Source organism: Lepidochelys olivacea, assembly GCF_965140295.1.
Source record: "Lepidochelys olivacea isolate rLepOli2 genome assembly, chromosome: 4".
NCBI lineage: Eukaryota > Metazoa > Chordata > Testudines > Cheloniidae > Lepidochelys > Lepidochelys olivacea.
In genome coordinates this window covers 76,112,751-76,125,334 of record NC_140414.1, presented here as the reverse complement: position 1 = coordinate 76,125,334, position 12,584 = coordinate 76,112,751, and the positions used below count along the sequence as shown (strand labels likewise).

At 44.0% G+C, this 12,584-nt stretch overlaps 1 protein-coding gene across 2 annotated transcripts in view; it reads left to right on the top strand.

The window, feature by feature from the left end:
• Positions 1–12,584, top strand: part of SH3RF1 (SH3 domain containing ring finger 1) — a 188,652-nt gene that overhangs the window by 108,212 nt on the left and 67,856 nt on the right. For both annotated transcript variants that reach the window (XM_084625390.1, XM_084625389.1), the window contains exons 3-4: positions 3,653–3,928; positions 5,422–5,517. In XM_084625390.1, coding sequence (XP_084481516.1) covers positions 3,653–3,928; positions 5,422–5,517 — 372 coding nt within the window. The remainder of the gene's footprint in view (positions 1–3,652; positions 3,929–5,421; positions 5,518–12,584) is intronic.

Genomic DNA, 12,584 nt, shown 5'->3' with positions numbered 1-12,584 from the left:
CCAGAAAAATACTGCTTTTGCCAGTACAGCTTACTCAGCTTCCCCAAGTGAAACAATCTATACTGGCAAAACCAGTTTTATATTGTTATAACTGTACCTACACTGGGGATTTTGCCCATACAGAAATGCCATAAAAATCACACCTCTAATTGACATTATTGTATTGACAAAGTTTTGAGTATAGCCTGCTTTAAGGTTATGAAAGGAACATAAAATTGCCAGTTATCAATTTTAAAATGGTAGCTAAGAATAAAGGTAAAGATAAGGTGACTTACGAAAGATGGGGAAAAATATAAAAGTGGAAAATTTGTGAACCTGTCGTTTCTATAGACAAAATAGATGAGGTTGGAGAGGGAACCTCTGCCAGAGAGGTTTTACTATTCAAGATTTTATACTTAAATCTCTCTCTCTCTCTCAGACAATACATAACAAATGCAAATAGCATATGATAGAAGTCTTTTTATGATGTTGTAAAGTTGCTGTTTGTATTTGTTATGTATTGCCTTAATTACATTTTTTTTTCCTTTGCTTTAAGGGCTTGGGTACATATAATGTCCATTTTACTGTCTTGGTTAAAAATAATTAAAATAGTTTGTATAATATAAACTATAGCATAGAAATTCAGATATTGTTATTTAAAAAAAAAAACCTGAGGCAATAACCGTAAGAAACCTGTATTAGGTACAGTATCTTTTTAAAAAAAAATTAAAATGCATTTAAAACTATTTTCATTGTTGTAGCTGGTCGGAGTAAATGGCAGCTGAAAACATACGGGTAGATGGCAGAGATTTTTCTTCTTTAGCCCTCCTTTCATGTTTAGTCAAGTGAAAGACTCAGAGTGAAATGTAAACTCTGGCTCAGCAGATCTTCAGAGCTCTGTAGCTTGATGAACAACCTCTGAGAGTTTAGAGGGAAGGCAGCAGTTGGTAAAGGTTGTTAAAGGCAAAGGCCAAAAAGGCTTCAGCCGTGACTTGGGTCTCAGATCATCCAGATGAGAGGAATGTGGAGACAGTGCCCTGGTGGGCCGTTGATATATTACACTCAAAGGAATAGTGCTGTGCAATCAAAACCAATTGTTCTGACTTTATCCTTCAGATGTAACAGAAGGAAAAGGCATTTGCTTTATTACTCTTCCGAGTCGTTTAACCATTTATCCTTAATCATTGGCTGTCTAAGTGAGAACAAGAACTTAGTTCATTGAACTTTGTTCTTTTTGAAATTATAGAGTAGAATCCATTTTATCCAATGTGGGAAATCTCCTTTTGAGAAACTTGACATACAAACTGGCACACTAAGTCTTTGAGTTTCATTGAAAAGGAACATCATACAAAAACACAGCCAGATGTTTGATTGCAGATTAATTTGCATTAGCCTTTATGATACACTCTGTAGTATATGATTTGTAGTTCCAATATCCTGAGCAATCAATTAAATAATGTTAAATTAATGAGTCAGTTGCAATTACCAAGACACAATTTCATCACAATCACTGTTGAGTGGGAGGGCAGAGGGGGGAGAGATAGGGGAGGAGAGGAGTATTTGCCACTTGAATTTTAGAAACACTCTTCAGTGATTACTAGTAGTGAGAAAACTAATACTTGGATCAAACCACCTGAGTACAAAGAATATGCATTAACCTTAATATAGTAAATTAATTTATCATAAATTAACTTTTTTTGCAGTTTAGGTGTGTACAGATTTCTTGAAAGATCTATACAAGAATGCTTTCTTCTGAGTTTCTAAATATTGCATCTCAGTGAATTTATTTGGGGTGTATTTTGGACACGGTGGGTGTGGTGGTGTTTTTGGTTTTGTGTTTCTGTTTAATTGTAATATGGTGGTTATAATGATTTGGGGCAGTTGTCCATGTGCAACTTACGAATTCTGATTGATGTTATGAAGCTGTATGTTATATCAGGGAATGCCTCTGTTAAGTGACAATATTTCTTCTGTGCACAGTGTATCAATGGATGGCTCTCAAGGTGAGGTAATGTTACATAAATCATCCAACGAATAGTGACAGAGTGGTCACCTGTCTTAAGAGTTTCTCAGTAAGAGAGGGAAAACTGATGTAAAAAAATGGGAGAGAGCTGAAAACAAAAGCTAAATATGTAATTTCATCCCCCAAGTTCACATACTTATAGTGAGAAGAGGTCCAAAGCTCTAAAAACGGATTTGGGGATTATACTGAATCACAAATTGAGTAGGAGTCAACAATGTGAAAAAGGCTAATATAATTCTGGAGTGTATTAAAGTGCCATATCTAAGACATGGGAAGGTCATTCTTGCATCTACTCAGCATTGGTCAGGCCTCGGCTGAAGTACTGTGTTCAGTTTTGGGCTCCATACTTTAAGAAGGATGTGGACAGGTCAGAGAGGGTCCAGAGGAGAGCAACAACAATGGAAAAGTTGGAAAAAACCTGACCTATGAGGAAAGGTAAAAAAAAACTGGGCATGTTTAGTCTTGAGAAAAGAAGACTGGGTGGGAACCTGATAAGTCTTCAGGTATGTTAAGGGCTGTTATAAAGAGGATGGTGATTAATTGTTATCAGGTTCACTGATGATAGAACAAGAAGTAATGGACTTAGTCTACAGCAAGGGAGATATAGGTTAGATATTAGAAAAAGATTTCTAACTAGAAGAGTAGTTAAGCTCTGGCCTGGGTTATCAAGGGAAGTTGTGGTATCCCCATCATTGGAGGTTTTTAAGAACAGGTTAACAAACACCTGTCAGGTCTAGGTCTGCGGGGTCCTCCCTCAGTGCAGTGGAAAGAATTAGATGACCTTTCAAGGCCCCTTGCAGCCCTTCATTTCTATGATTCTATTAAATTCAAAAAGATTTTGGAGTGGCTTAAGTGGGGAAGATTATCATCAGGTTAGTGACAGAGTTTTCAGATAAGTGCATGCAGGCTTTCCACATTTTTTTGCATTAACCCAATTATGCTGAAATACAGCAAAGTCTGAAATATCATCCTTTATTATACTATGCATGTGGGTGAATTTGTGATTTTGTCTGTTCAAATGGATTTTGCCCTGAAAAAAGTGTCCTGTTACAAAATAATACTTTTAAAAACTCTTAATATATAGAATGAATACATATCAAACTCGTAATTGCTGTGTGAGTTCATCCAAGAGAAGAGGAAGAAAATCCAGCTGCACGGTAAAAAATCTAATGTTCTGCTTTAGTGCTGGACAGATCCACATTAGTTGCCTGCAAACAAAAATACTTGCTTTATTTATTTTCGTAAAATTCTGGCCAAATTATGTTTCTTGTAGTCTTTGAAACCTCATTATTATTTCTAATCTTCAGAGTACTGGCTGTTAATGACTCTGATTCACTGCAAACTGCTTTAGTGCTGAATTCTTGCAAAAAAAATTATTTGTGTATTAACTACGCTTTTTGGTGAGGGATATGTTGTATTTTTCCCTCAAACTCATTATACTAGAACATTTAACACTTTAACTTAGCATATTGAAATTCTGTTAGAATCAGTAGTGTAAAAATTGGCCCTGGTTTTATTGTAGATAATAAATTGTGCTTTATTATATAATTCTTTTTATCTATCAATCTCAAAACACTTTTCAAAGGTTTGGACAGCATTATCACACCTATTTACAGATAAAATACTAATTTTAGTATTTTTCTTTTTTAGGCTATACCTCAGTTACCGTGTGCCAAAGCATTATATACCTATGAGGGAAAAGAACCCGGAGATCTTAAATTCAATAAGGGTGACATCATCATTTTACGTCGGCAAGTGGATGAAAATTGGTACCACGGAGAAGTCAGTGGTGTCCATGGCTTTTTTCCTACCAACTTCGTTCAGATTATTAAACCTTTACCTCAACCTCCGCCTCAGTGCAAAGCACTTTATGACTTTGAAGTGAAAGACAAGGAAGCAGACAAAGACTGTTTGCCATTTTCAAAGGTAAAAACATGTAGAAACGACTTTTAAAAAAGAAAGGATTTTCTTTGAATAATTATTCATTGACTTAGAATATTTTACATTGTTTCTGTTCTAAAAGTCTTGCCTATACGTTCTCCCTAGCTCTGATATGTTAAGAAGCCAAGGATATGTAAGTTCACAGGGCATTTCTTCAATATATACCACTTCTTTTCCTCCCTTAAACCACAGACACTGTTCTCCTCTGAGGATTTCACCACTGAAATTGAGAGTGCAGTTTTTTTAACTGCTTTTATATGCATTCTGAATTTGAGAGAGTCTGAATTGTGAATTTAAAGCATTCCCAGTCCAGAGGGAACTTTCACTTATTTTTAGTTGTCAGAGTTCATACTAATTGTCAAGTTTTCATTTAATCCAGGGCATTTTTAATACTAACTGTGAGCTTTGTGTCACTACATAAGAATAAAAACTGCCTTTTGGAAAAGAGTCAATTCCTTTTGTTTTGTTCCTATTTGAGTTATTTTTCTGTCTTAGAAGGCATGAAACAACGTGAAGTTTTAATAGGAGTACTAAGATTATGAAGAGTAATCTTAAAAGATACTTAACCATAGCTTGGGGCTGTTTTTTTTCAGTTGCCTACAAATTTATAGTACGTTAATTTTTCCAGACTGCACAAAAAATGTTACAAGATCAGACATGTGAACTAGTTAGATGTCTTTACAGCCCTCAGCTATTAAAAATGGAAAGGTCACCTGAAATTATACAAGAGGGAGGCCTTAAATATTCAGTTCTCCCTCTTACGAGACCGGTACAACTACATGTGAACAGAAAATAACTTTTACTGAACAAAATGTTAGTGCTCCTAAGGATAATCAGCCTAGTTATTATATTGCATTGCAGCTTTGATTTTTAAGTAGTGTGTGCAATGTATGCATTGTTTGTAATCTTCAATTTTATATCAGTGCAAGTGTTTCTTAGCATTTCTGAGTTTTTCAATGAAATAAAAGTTAATGATGATTCTAGGGCAAAATAAATTTATTGAGCAAATAATAGCTTCTTTGCAAGCATGCTTAAAACTAAAATTCTGTATTTCAAAGGAGATGATATCAGTTATGCTTTCTAAGTTTGCTAATGTTCTTACATGAGGAGAAAAGCAACAGCTGGGAACACAGGGGAGCAAGCTAGCTTATAAGTAAGGAGAGTTTGAGACTCAATTAGGGATTGATGGAATACACTACAGTTGGCACAGCAGGCAGTCTGTTGCTCAGGAGAAACCCAAATAACTGACTTTTGAGATTAGTTCTTGGGCTGCTGTGCAGGACTTGACCAAGATGAGGAAGCTCTACTGGAAATCATTTTAATTCCAAAAACTGCAGGTTCCTATTGTGAAAATGAAGCTCCTGCTATGGAATTCTTCTTCATGTACCCCTTTGTCTGATGATGCTTGTGTTTTGGAGAGAAATTAAATGAATAGCTTAATTTGAGCTGGGAGACATAATTACTTCATGTTTGTACAGGATGATGTGCTGACTGTGATTCGCCGAGTAGATGAAAACTGGGCTGAAGGAATGCTGGCTGACAAGATAGGGATATTTCCCATTTCGTATGTTGAGGTGAGTAAAGTTGTGCCATTGTATACTGGCCGTATGAGAAAAGTACTTTAAATAAATAGAAATATGTCTTTCTAAAACTATAAATGCTGACTATAATTCTAAAACATATAATATTAATCCAATATATGTACATGAGTAAACTGAGTAACCTCATAAACTTGCTGATGCAGTGAATGTGCATCCTCACCCTTTTCTCTCCTTACTGTTTGTTGCCTTTGTTCATTATATCACATTTAATATTATATTGTAAACCCTTTGAGGCAGGGACTTTGCCTTCTTGTGTGTCCTGCGAGGCGCCTGGTCCTTCCCAACCAACACTTACTCACAAAATAGAAAAAAATGAATGAATCAGGTATACAATACGCTTCCATTTCTCCCTAATGCCCACCACACCAAAGTAAATGAGCGTCATTGAAGGTCAGCAAATCTAGGCTATTGTGGACCAAACAAGGGAGTGAATTTCAAAGTTGAGGACCCTTTATGTAAAACAGCCTGAAACCTCTCTTTTAGACCTGGGAGTGGAGAGTGCAAATATGGTAAGTTTAAACAGGAAGAGAGGTGGTTTCTTGGGTATATAGGCCCAAATCAGTTAGGACTTCATAGGAGAAAGTCAACACCTGAAATTCCATCCAAAAATCGTAATGCAACCAGTACAGGCTATGGAGCACTGGTGTAATAATTATTGTTTGTACTGTAGAAGTGCTTGGAGATCTCAACTGACATTAAGGTCCCATTGTGCTAAGCCGGTGTAAACACATGGTAAAACATACTCCTTGCTGTGAAGACCTTACAGTCTACATAGACAAGACAGAGCATGGGCAAAAATAAGTGTTATCCCCATATTACAGATGCAGAAATGAGAGAGGCTAAGTGCTGTGCCCAAGTACACAGAGGAAGTCTGTGACTCAGCTGGGAATTGGACCCAGGTCACTGCTTAATTTCATTTATTTATACATTAGCTTTTCTATGTTACTCACCACTGTAGTATCTGAGCAGTGCACATTCATTCAAGAACTTAGCTTCTCAGTACCCCTGTGAGTATTATCTCCATTTTACAGACAGGGAAACTGAGGTATAGGTTAAGTAATTCGCATAAAGTTACACAGAATGTGGCAGCACCATGTCACTCCTAGTTCTTGTTCGAGTGCTTGTTCATGTTGATTCCAATCAGGTGTGTGCGTGCACACATGCACAGTAGTCAGAAGATTTTTCCCCTAGCAGCATCTGTCAGGTTGGCCTGGGCGCCCCTTGGATTCTTGCCTTCATGGTGCTCAATATAGAGTCCTGTTGACCCGCCAACCTATCAGTTCCTTCTTACAGCCAGTGACAGCTGGAACTTCCCTGTGCTCTTGTCTCAACAGGCGCATTTAGCAGTTTCTTACACTGTTCTCCATTAGTTTTCCATTGTTTGTTAATAGATAGTATTTAGTATTTTGTTAGTGTTAGATAAGTTTCCTTGGGGGTGGGGGGGGATCCGCTTCTCTGCTCTCCCGATGCCGGGGCATGCCAGGGTCTCTGGGCTTCAAAGCCTGCGGCAAGTGTATGTCCAGAAGCAATCCTCACCTCATGCCTAAAGTGTTTAGGAGAGGACCATCAGAAGGATTGTCGTGCCATTTGTAAGACCTTTTGGCCCAGGACTTTAAAAGATAGAGAGCAGCACCTGAAGGTCCTGTTGATGGAGGCAGCACTCTTCCCCATGTCCGACCCTGGGTCGATGGACCCTGCACTGAGTACCTCCTCCTCAGTGCAGAGCACTTCAGCATCGTCAGCATGAGCACCGGTGCTGGGTAAGGATAAAGACTCATGGCACCATCCTGGCTCCACTCACGGCTCACATGCCGCATGCAGTCACTGTTCGCAATCGTTGGTGCTGCAAAAGAAGAGGCTGGAGCGGGGTGGCTCTCTCCCTACTAGGCCTAAGGAGCCTGCTGCTGTGAGAATCGTGTCGGGCCACACTAGTGCTGCTCCACCAGTGATGATCGCGCCAAGTCCTGCCCACGTGGAAGGGCGGTTGAGTCCGGACCCTCCTCACTCGCCGAGCCATGAGCTGCACCTTCCTTCGACACCTGAGGTGTTTGAGGCTGCCCAAGAACTGCTTCACCTTTCAGCACTATTCTCTCTCCTCCCAGATGGGACAGGTCATCAGCACCAGTCATTCCCCAGGCTCCTTCAAGGGGAAAGCCCGCTATGATGGCCCACCAATCTCCGACCCCGGTGTGCCACTCCTGGCACCAGAGCACATTCAGTAGCCATACTGATCCCCGAGCCCTCAGCACGAAAGCTTGGTGTCTAGAAGTGCTGCTCCCCCAAAGTCATTGTTTTCAGACACCTCAGAGTCTGAGTCAGACTCCTATTGGTCCTGGAGGAATAGGAGCAGACAGTCCATGTCCTGGTACCATGGCCCACCCCAATGGCAGACCTCAGCGCAATGGCCCTTTTGGACTCCTTGGGCTTTTCATCAAAGCCAAGGGTTTCATTCCAGGGAGACGTCAGTGGCCTCAGCCTCATTTGTACCCCTGCCAGCACCGCCAGCACTGGCAGGGTCGTGGGTAGGCCCATTACTACCCTGCACTATCATTTTGATGCCTCTGGTGCAACTGGGCCCAGGTGCCTGTGTCAATATATGCAGCCCCTACACTGAGGGGTGCGACACCATCTGTGTTGGCACTGGGCCAAGAAACCCGGGTGCTGCGGGACCCCTTGGGTGCAGAAGAAAGGGATCAGTCACCCCTCATGGGGGTCTCTTCCTCGTCCTCGCCAGATGAGGCATTGGCGGGCACGGCGACAGCCCCAGCCTTAGAGGACAACAGGGTTCTGCAGCAATTGTTGCGAAGGGTTTCCCAGGGCCTGGGCATTCAGGCAGAGGAGGTAGTGGAGATGCAGATCCAATGATGGACGACCTCGCCCCCTCCAGACCTGCTCGCATTGCCCTCCAGCGAAGGGCAACAAAAATTATTAGGGGACTGGAACACATGAGTTATGAGGAGAGGCTGAGGGAACTGGGATTGTTTAGTCTATGGAAGAGAAGAATGGGGGGGGGGATTTCATAGCTGCTTTTAACTACCTGAAAGGTGGATCCAAAGAGGCTGGATCTAGACTATTCTCAGTGATAGCAGATGACAGGACAAGGAGTAATGGTCTCAAGTTGCAGTGGGGGAGGTTTAGGTTGGATATTAGGAAAAACTTTTTCACTAGGAGGGTGGTGAAGTACTGAAATGCGTTACCTAGAGAGGTGGTGGAATCCCCTTCCTTAGAAGTTTTTACGGTAAGGCTTGACAAAGCCCTGGCTGGGATGATTTAGTTGGGATTGGTCCTGCTCTGGGCAGGGGGTTGGACTAGATGGCCTCCAGAGGTCCCTTCCAACTCTGTTATTCTATGATTCTATGATCTCTGACACCACAAAACCTCTGTGGCAGACCTTTTTGCCCCCTACAGCTAACCACAATGAAAGACACTACTTTTTATGCCATCCAAGCGTTACGAGCACTTATACACACATCCCACACCTGACTCTCTCGTGGTCAAAGCTGCCAACCAACGTGAGCATCAGGGCTTCCAGGGACCCTCCCCGAAGAATTAGGAGGCGAAAAGGCTTGACCTTTATGGGAGAAAGGTCTACTCCACTGGAGGCCTACAGCTCCGCATTTCAAATCAGCAGGCCATTGTCAGCAGGTACTGCTTCAACACATGCAGGGCAATGGCTAGTTTTGTGGAGCTTTTGCTGTAGGACTCCTGCGCCGATTTTCAGCTCCTGTGGAGGAAAGGAAGCTCATTTCCAGGGCTTCGCTACAAGCTGCACTGGATGCAGCGGATGCAGCTACTCCTGTAATGGCCACAGGCATAGCTGTGAGGAGGGGCTCCAAGTCTCAGGCTTGCCATATGAGCTCCAACAAATGATTCAGGACCTCCCCTTCGAGGGTCCGGCTCTATTTTCTGAAAAGACGGATAAAAGGCTGCAGAGCCTGAAGGATTCAAGAGCCACTCTCAAATCGTTGGGCCTCCATTCTCTGGCTAGACAGCGTAAACATTTTAGGCCACAACCTCCTCCACGGTTCTACCAGCTGCAGAATCGTCAGGACGGCTCATGGAGGAGGAACAGGACCGGCAGAAGGCGACTGCACCCGTCCTCAGGTCAGAACTCTGACCAATCTAAACCACCCTCTGGGCCAAAACAGTCCTTTTGAAGGTGCAGACGAGAACGGCGCACCAGATCCCCAACTGGATCCACCCCGCCTTACCTTCTCATCTCTACTATCCCCTTTCAACCGTGCATGGTCCCGTATCACCTCGGACTGTTGGGTGCTCCACACGTTAGAGAGGGGATACTCCATCCAATTCTGTGCCCTCGCACCCTTCCATCCCCCTTCCCTGTCCCTCTTCAGGGACCCTTCTCACAAGCAGCTCCTTGTCCAGGAAGTGCGGTTGCTCCTATCTCTAGGGGCACTAGAGGAGATTCCTCAGGAGCACTTGGGGTGAGGGTTTTTATTCCCAGTATTTCCTTATACTGAAAACCAAAGGCAGCCTCAGGCCCATCTTGGACCTGTGAGAACTCAACAAGTTCATGAAGAAACTCAAGTTCTGCATGGTCTCTTTGGCCTCAATCATGACTGGATCCAGCAGACTTGTATGCTCCCCTTGACTCGAAGGATGCATATTTCTATATCATAATCACCTAGCCCCACAGAAAGTACCTAAGGTGTGTGGTGAATGGTACCCACTACCAGTTTACAGTCTTTCCATTTGGCCTGTCAGCAGCACCTCGAGTTTTCACCAAGTGCATAGCAGTCATCTCTGCATTCTTGCGCAAGCACCAGGTACAGGTGTTTCCATACCTTGACAACTGTCTGATCAAGGGCCTCTCCAAGACCCAAGTGGAGGCTCAGGTCAGATTCATCAGAGCCACCTTCGACAACCTGGGTCTCCTTCTGAACGAAGCAAAATCAACTCTGTCCCCCATCCAGAGGATAGAGTTTGTAGGGGCAGTACTGGACTTGACCTAAGTCAGGGCATACCTGCCACGAGCAAGGTTTCAGGCCCTGATAGATATCATTCGAGGCACCAGACAGTTTCCCACCACCACAGCAAGAAACTGCCTGAAGCTTCTCAGACGCATGGCTGTCTGTACCTACGTGGTGGAGCATGCCAGACATAGGCTTCGACCTCTTCAGTCGTGGCTCACGTCAGTGTATTGCCCAGGCCGGTACAGCTTGGACAGGATCGTGATCTTGCCTCGCCCAGTCATCGACTCCCTCCTGTGGTAGCTCGACCCTCAGGAGGTGTGCTCAGGGATTCCCTTCGCCACTCCGCAGCCATCTCTGTTGCAAGTGACGGACGCATCAGACTTGGGCTGGGGAGCTCATCTGGGAGACCACAGGACCCAAGGTCTTTGGTCTCAAGCAGACCTGGCTCTCCACATCAAAGTCAGAAAGCTGAGAGCAATGCATCTTGCATGCCAGACCTTCTGTGAACACTTAATTGTGTATCAGTTATGAAGGACAATACAACAACAATGTTTTATATCAACAAATGGGGGGTGCACGCTCCTCTTCCCTGTGCCAGGAAGCCGTCATGCTGTGGAACTTCTGTGTGAAACATTCAATACCCCTGCAAGTGTTGTACCTCCCCAGGGTACAGAACAAACTGGCAGACCACCTCAGCAGGTTGTTTCATGCCTATCAATGGTCCCTTTGCCTGAACGTCGTGGTCTCAATCTTCCAGAGATGGGGCTTTCCCCAGATAGACCTATTTGCCACGTGATACAACAGGAAATGTCAGCAGTTCTGCTCCTTCCAGAATCACGGCTTGGGCTCCAGAGCGAAAGCGTTCCATGGGGAGGGCATCTCTTTTATGCCTTTCCATCCATACTGCTCATTCACAAGGTACTCCTCGAGACCTGGAGGGAAGGGGTTCAGGTCATATTGATAACACCAGGCCGGCCCCGACAGCACTGGTACACATCTCTCCTAGACATGTCTGTGGAAGCCCCGGTCACCCTTCCACTCTTCCCGGACTTTCTGACACAATATCACAGTCGTCTTCAACATCCGAACCTCGACTTGCTTCACCTTACAGCATGGAAGCTCCATGGTTGAACCCGATGGAGCTTTCCTGTTCAGACCAGGTCAGAAAAGTCCTCCTTGGCAGCAGGAAATCCTCTACGAGAGCCACCTACCTTGCCAAGTGGAAGAGATTTTCAATTTGGTTGGCGCAGTGCCATTCACCCCTGATACTAGCCTCAGTGCTGCTCATTTTGGACTACCTCCTCCATCTGAAGCAGCAGGGGCTTTCGTTGTCTTCAATAAGAGTGCCCTTAGTTGCCATATCGGCCTTCCATCCGGGTGCAGGGGGCCGCTCGGTGTTTGCGAACCCTATGGTCAGCTGATTTTTAAAAGGACTTGACAGACTGTACCCTCATGTCCGACAGCCTGTCCTAGCCTGGGACCTCAGCCTGGTCCTCTCTAGGCTCATGGGACCACCCTTCGAACTGTTGGCAACATGCTCCCTGCTCTACCTCTCTTACAAGGTGGTGTTCCTGGTAGCAATAACCTCGGTCAGGAGGGTGTCTGAGCTCAGGTCCCTAACGTCAGAGCCTCCCTACACCGTGTTCTATAACGACAGAGTTCAGCTCAGACCTCATCCTGCTTTCCTCCCGAAGGTTGTGTCGCAGTTTCATATCAACCAGGACATCTTTCTCCCGGTGTTCTACCCTAAGCCTCATTCCAGCAGCAGGGAGCAGAGACTACACGCTCTGGATGTCCACAGGGTGCTCGCCTTTTACATCGAGAGAACAAAACCATTCAGAAAAATCAGTCCAGTTATTCATGGCAGTGGTGGACAGAATGAACGTTCTGCCGGAATTGTCACAACACATCTCATCATGGATAGCGTCCTGTATTCATGAGTGCTACAACCTGGCAGGGTTCCTGCATCGCCGATCACTGTGCACTCCACCAGTGCGCAGCTTCATCAACAGCGTTCCTGGCTCAGGTTCCCACTCAGGAAATCCACAGAGCAGCAATATGGTCTCCATCCATACTCTCGCCACGCACTGTATGATTATCCAGCAG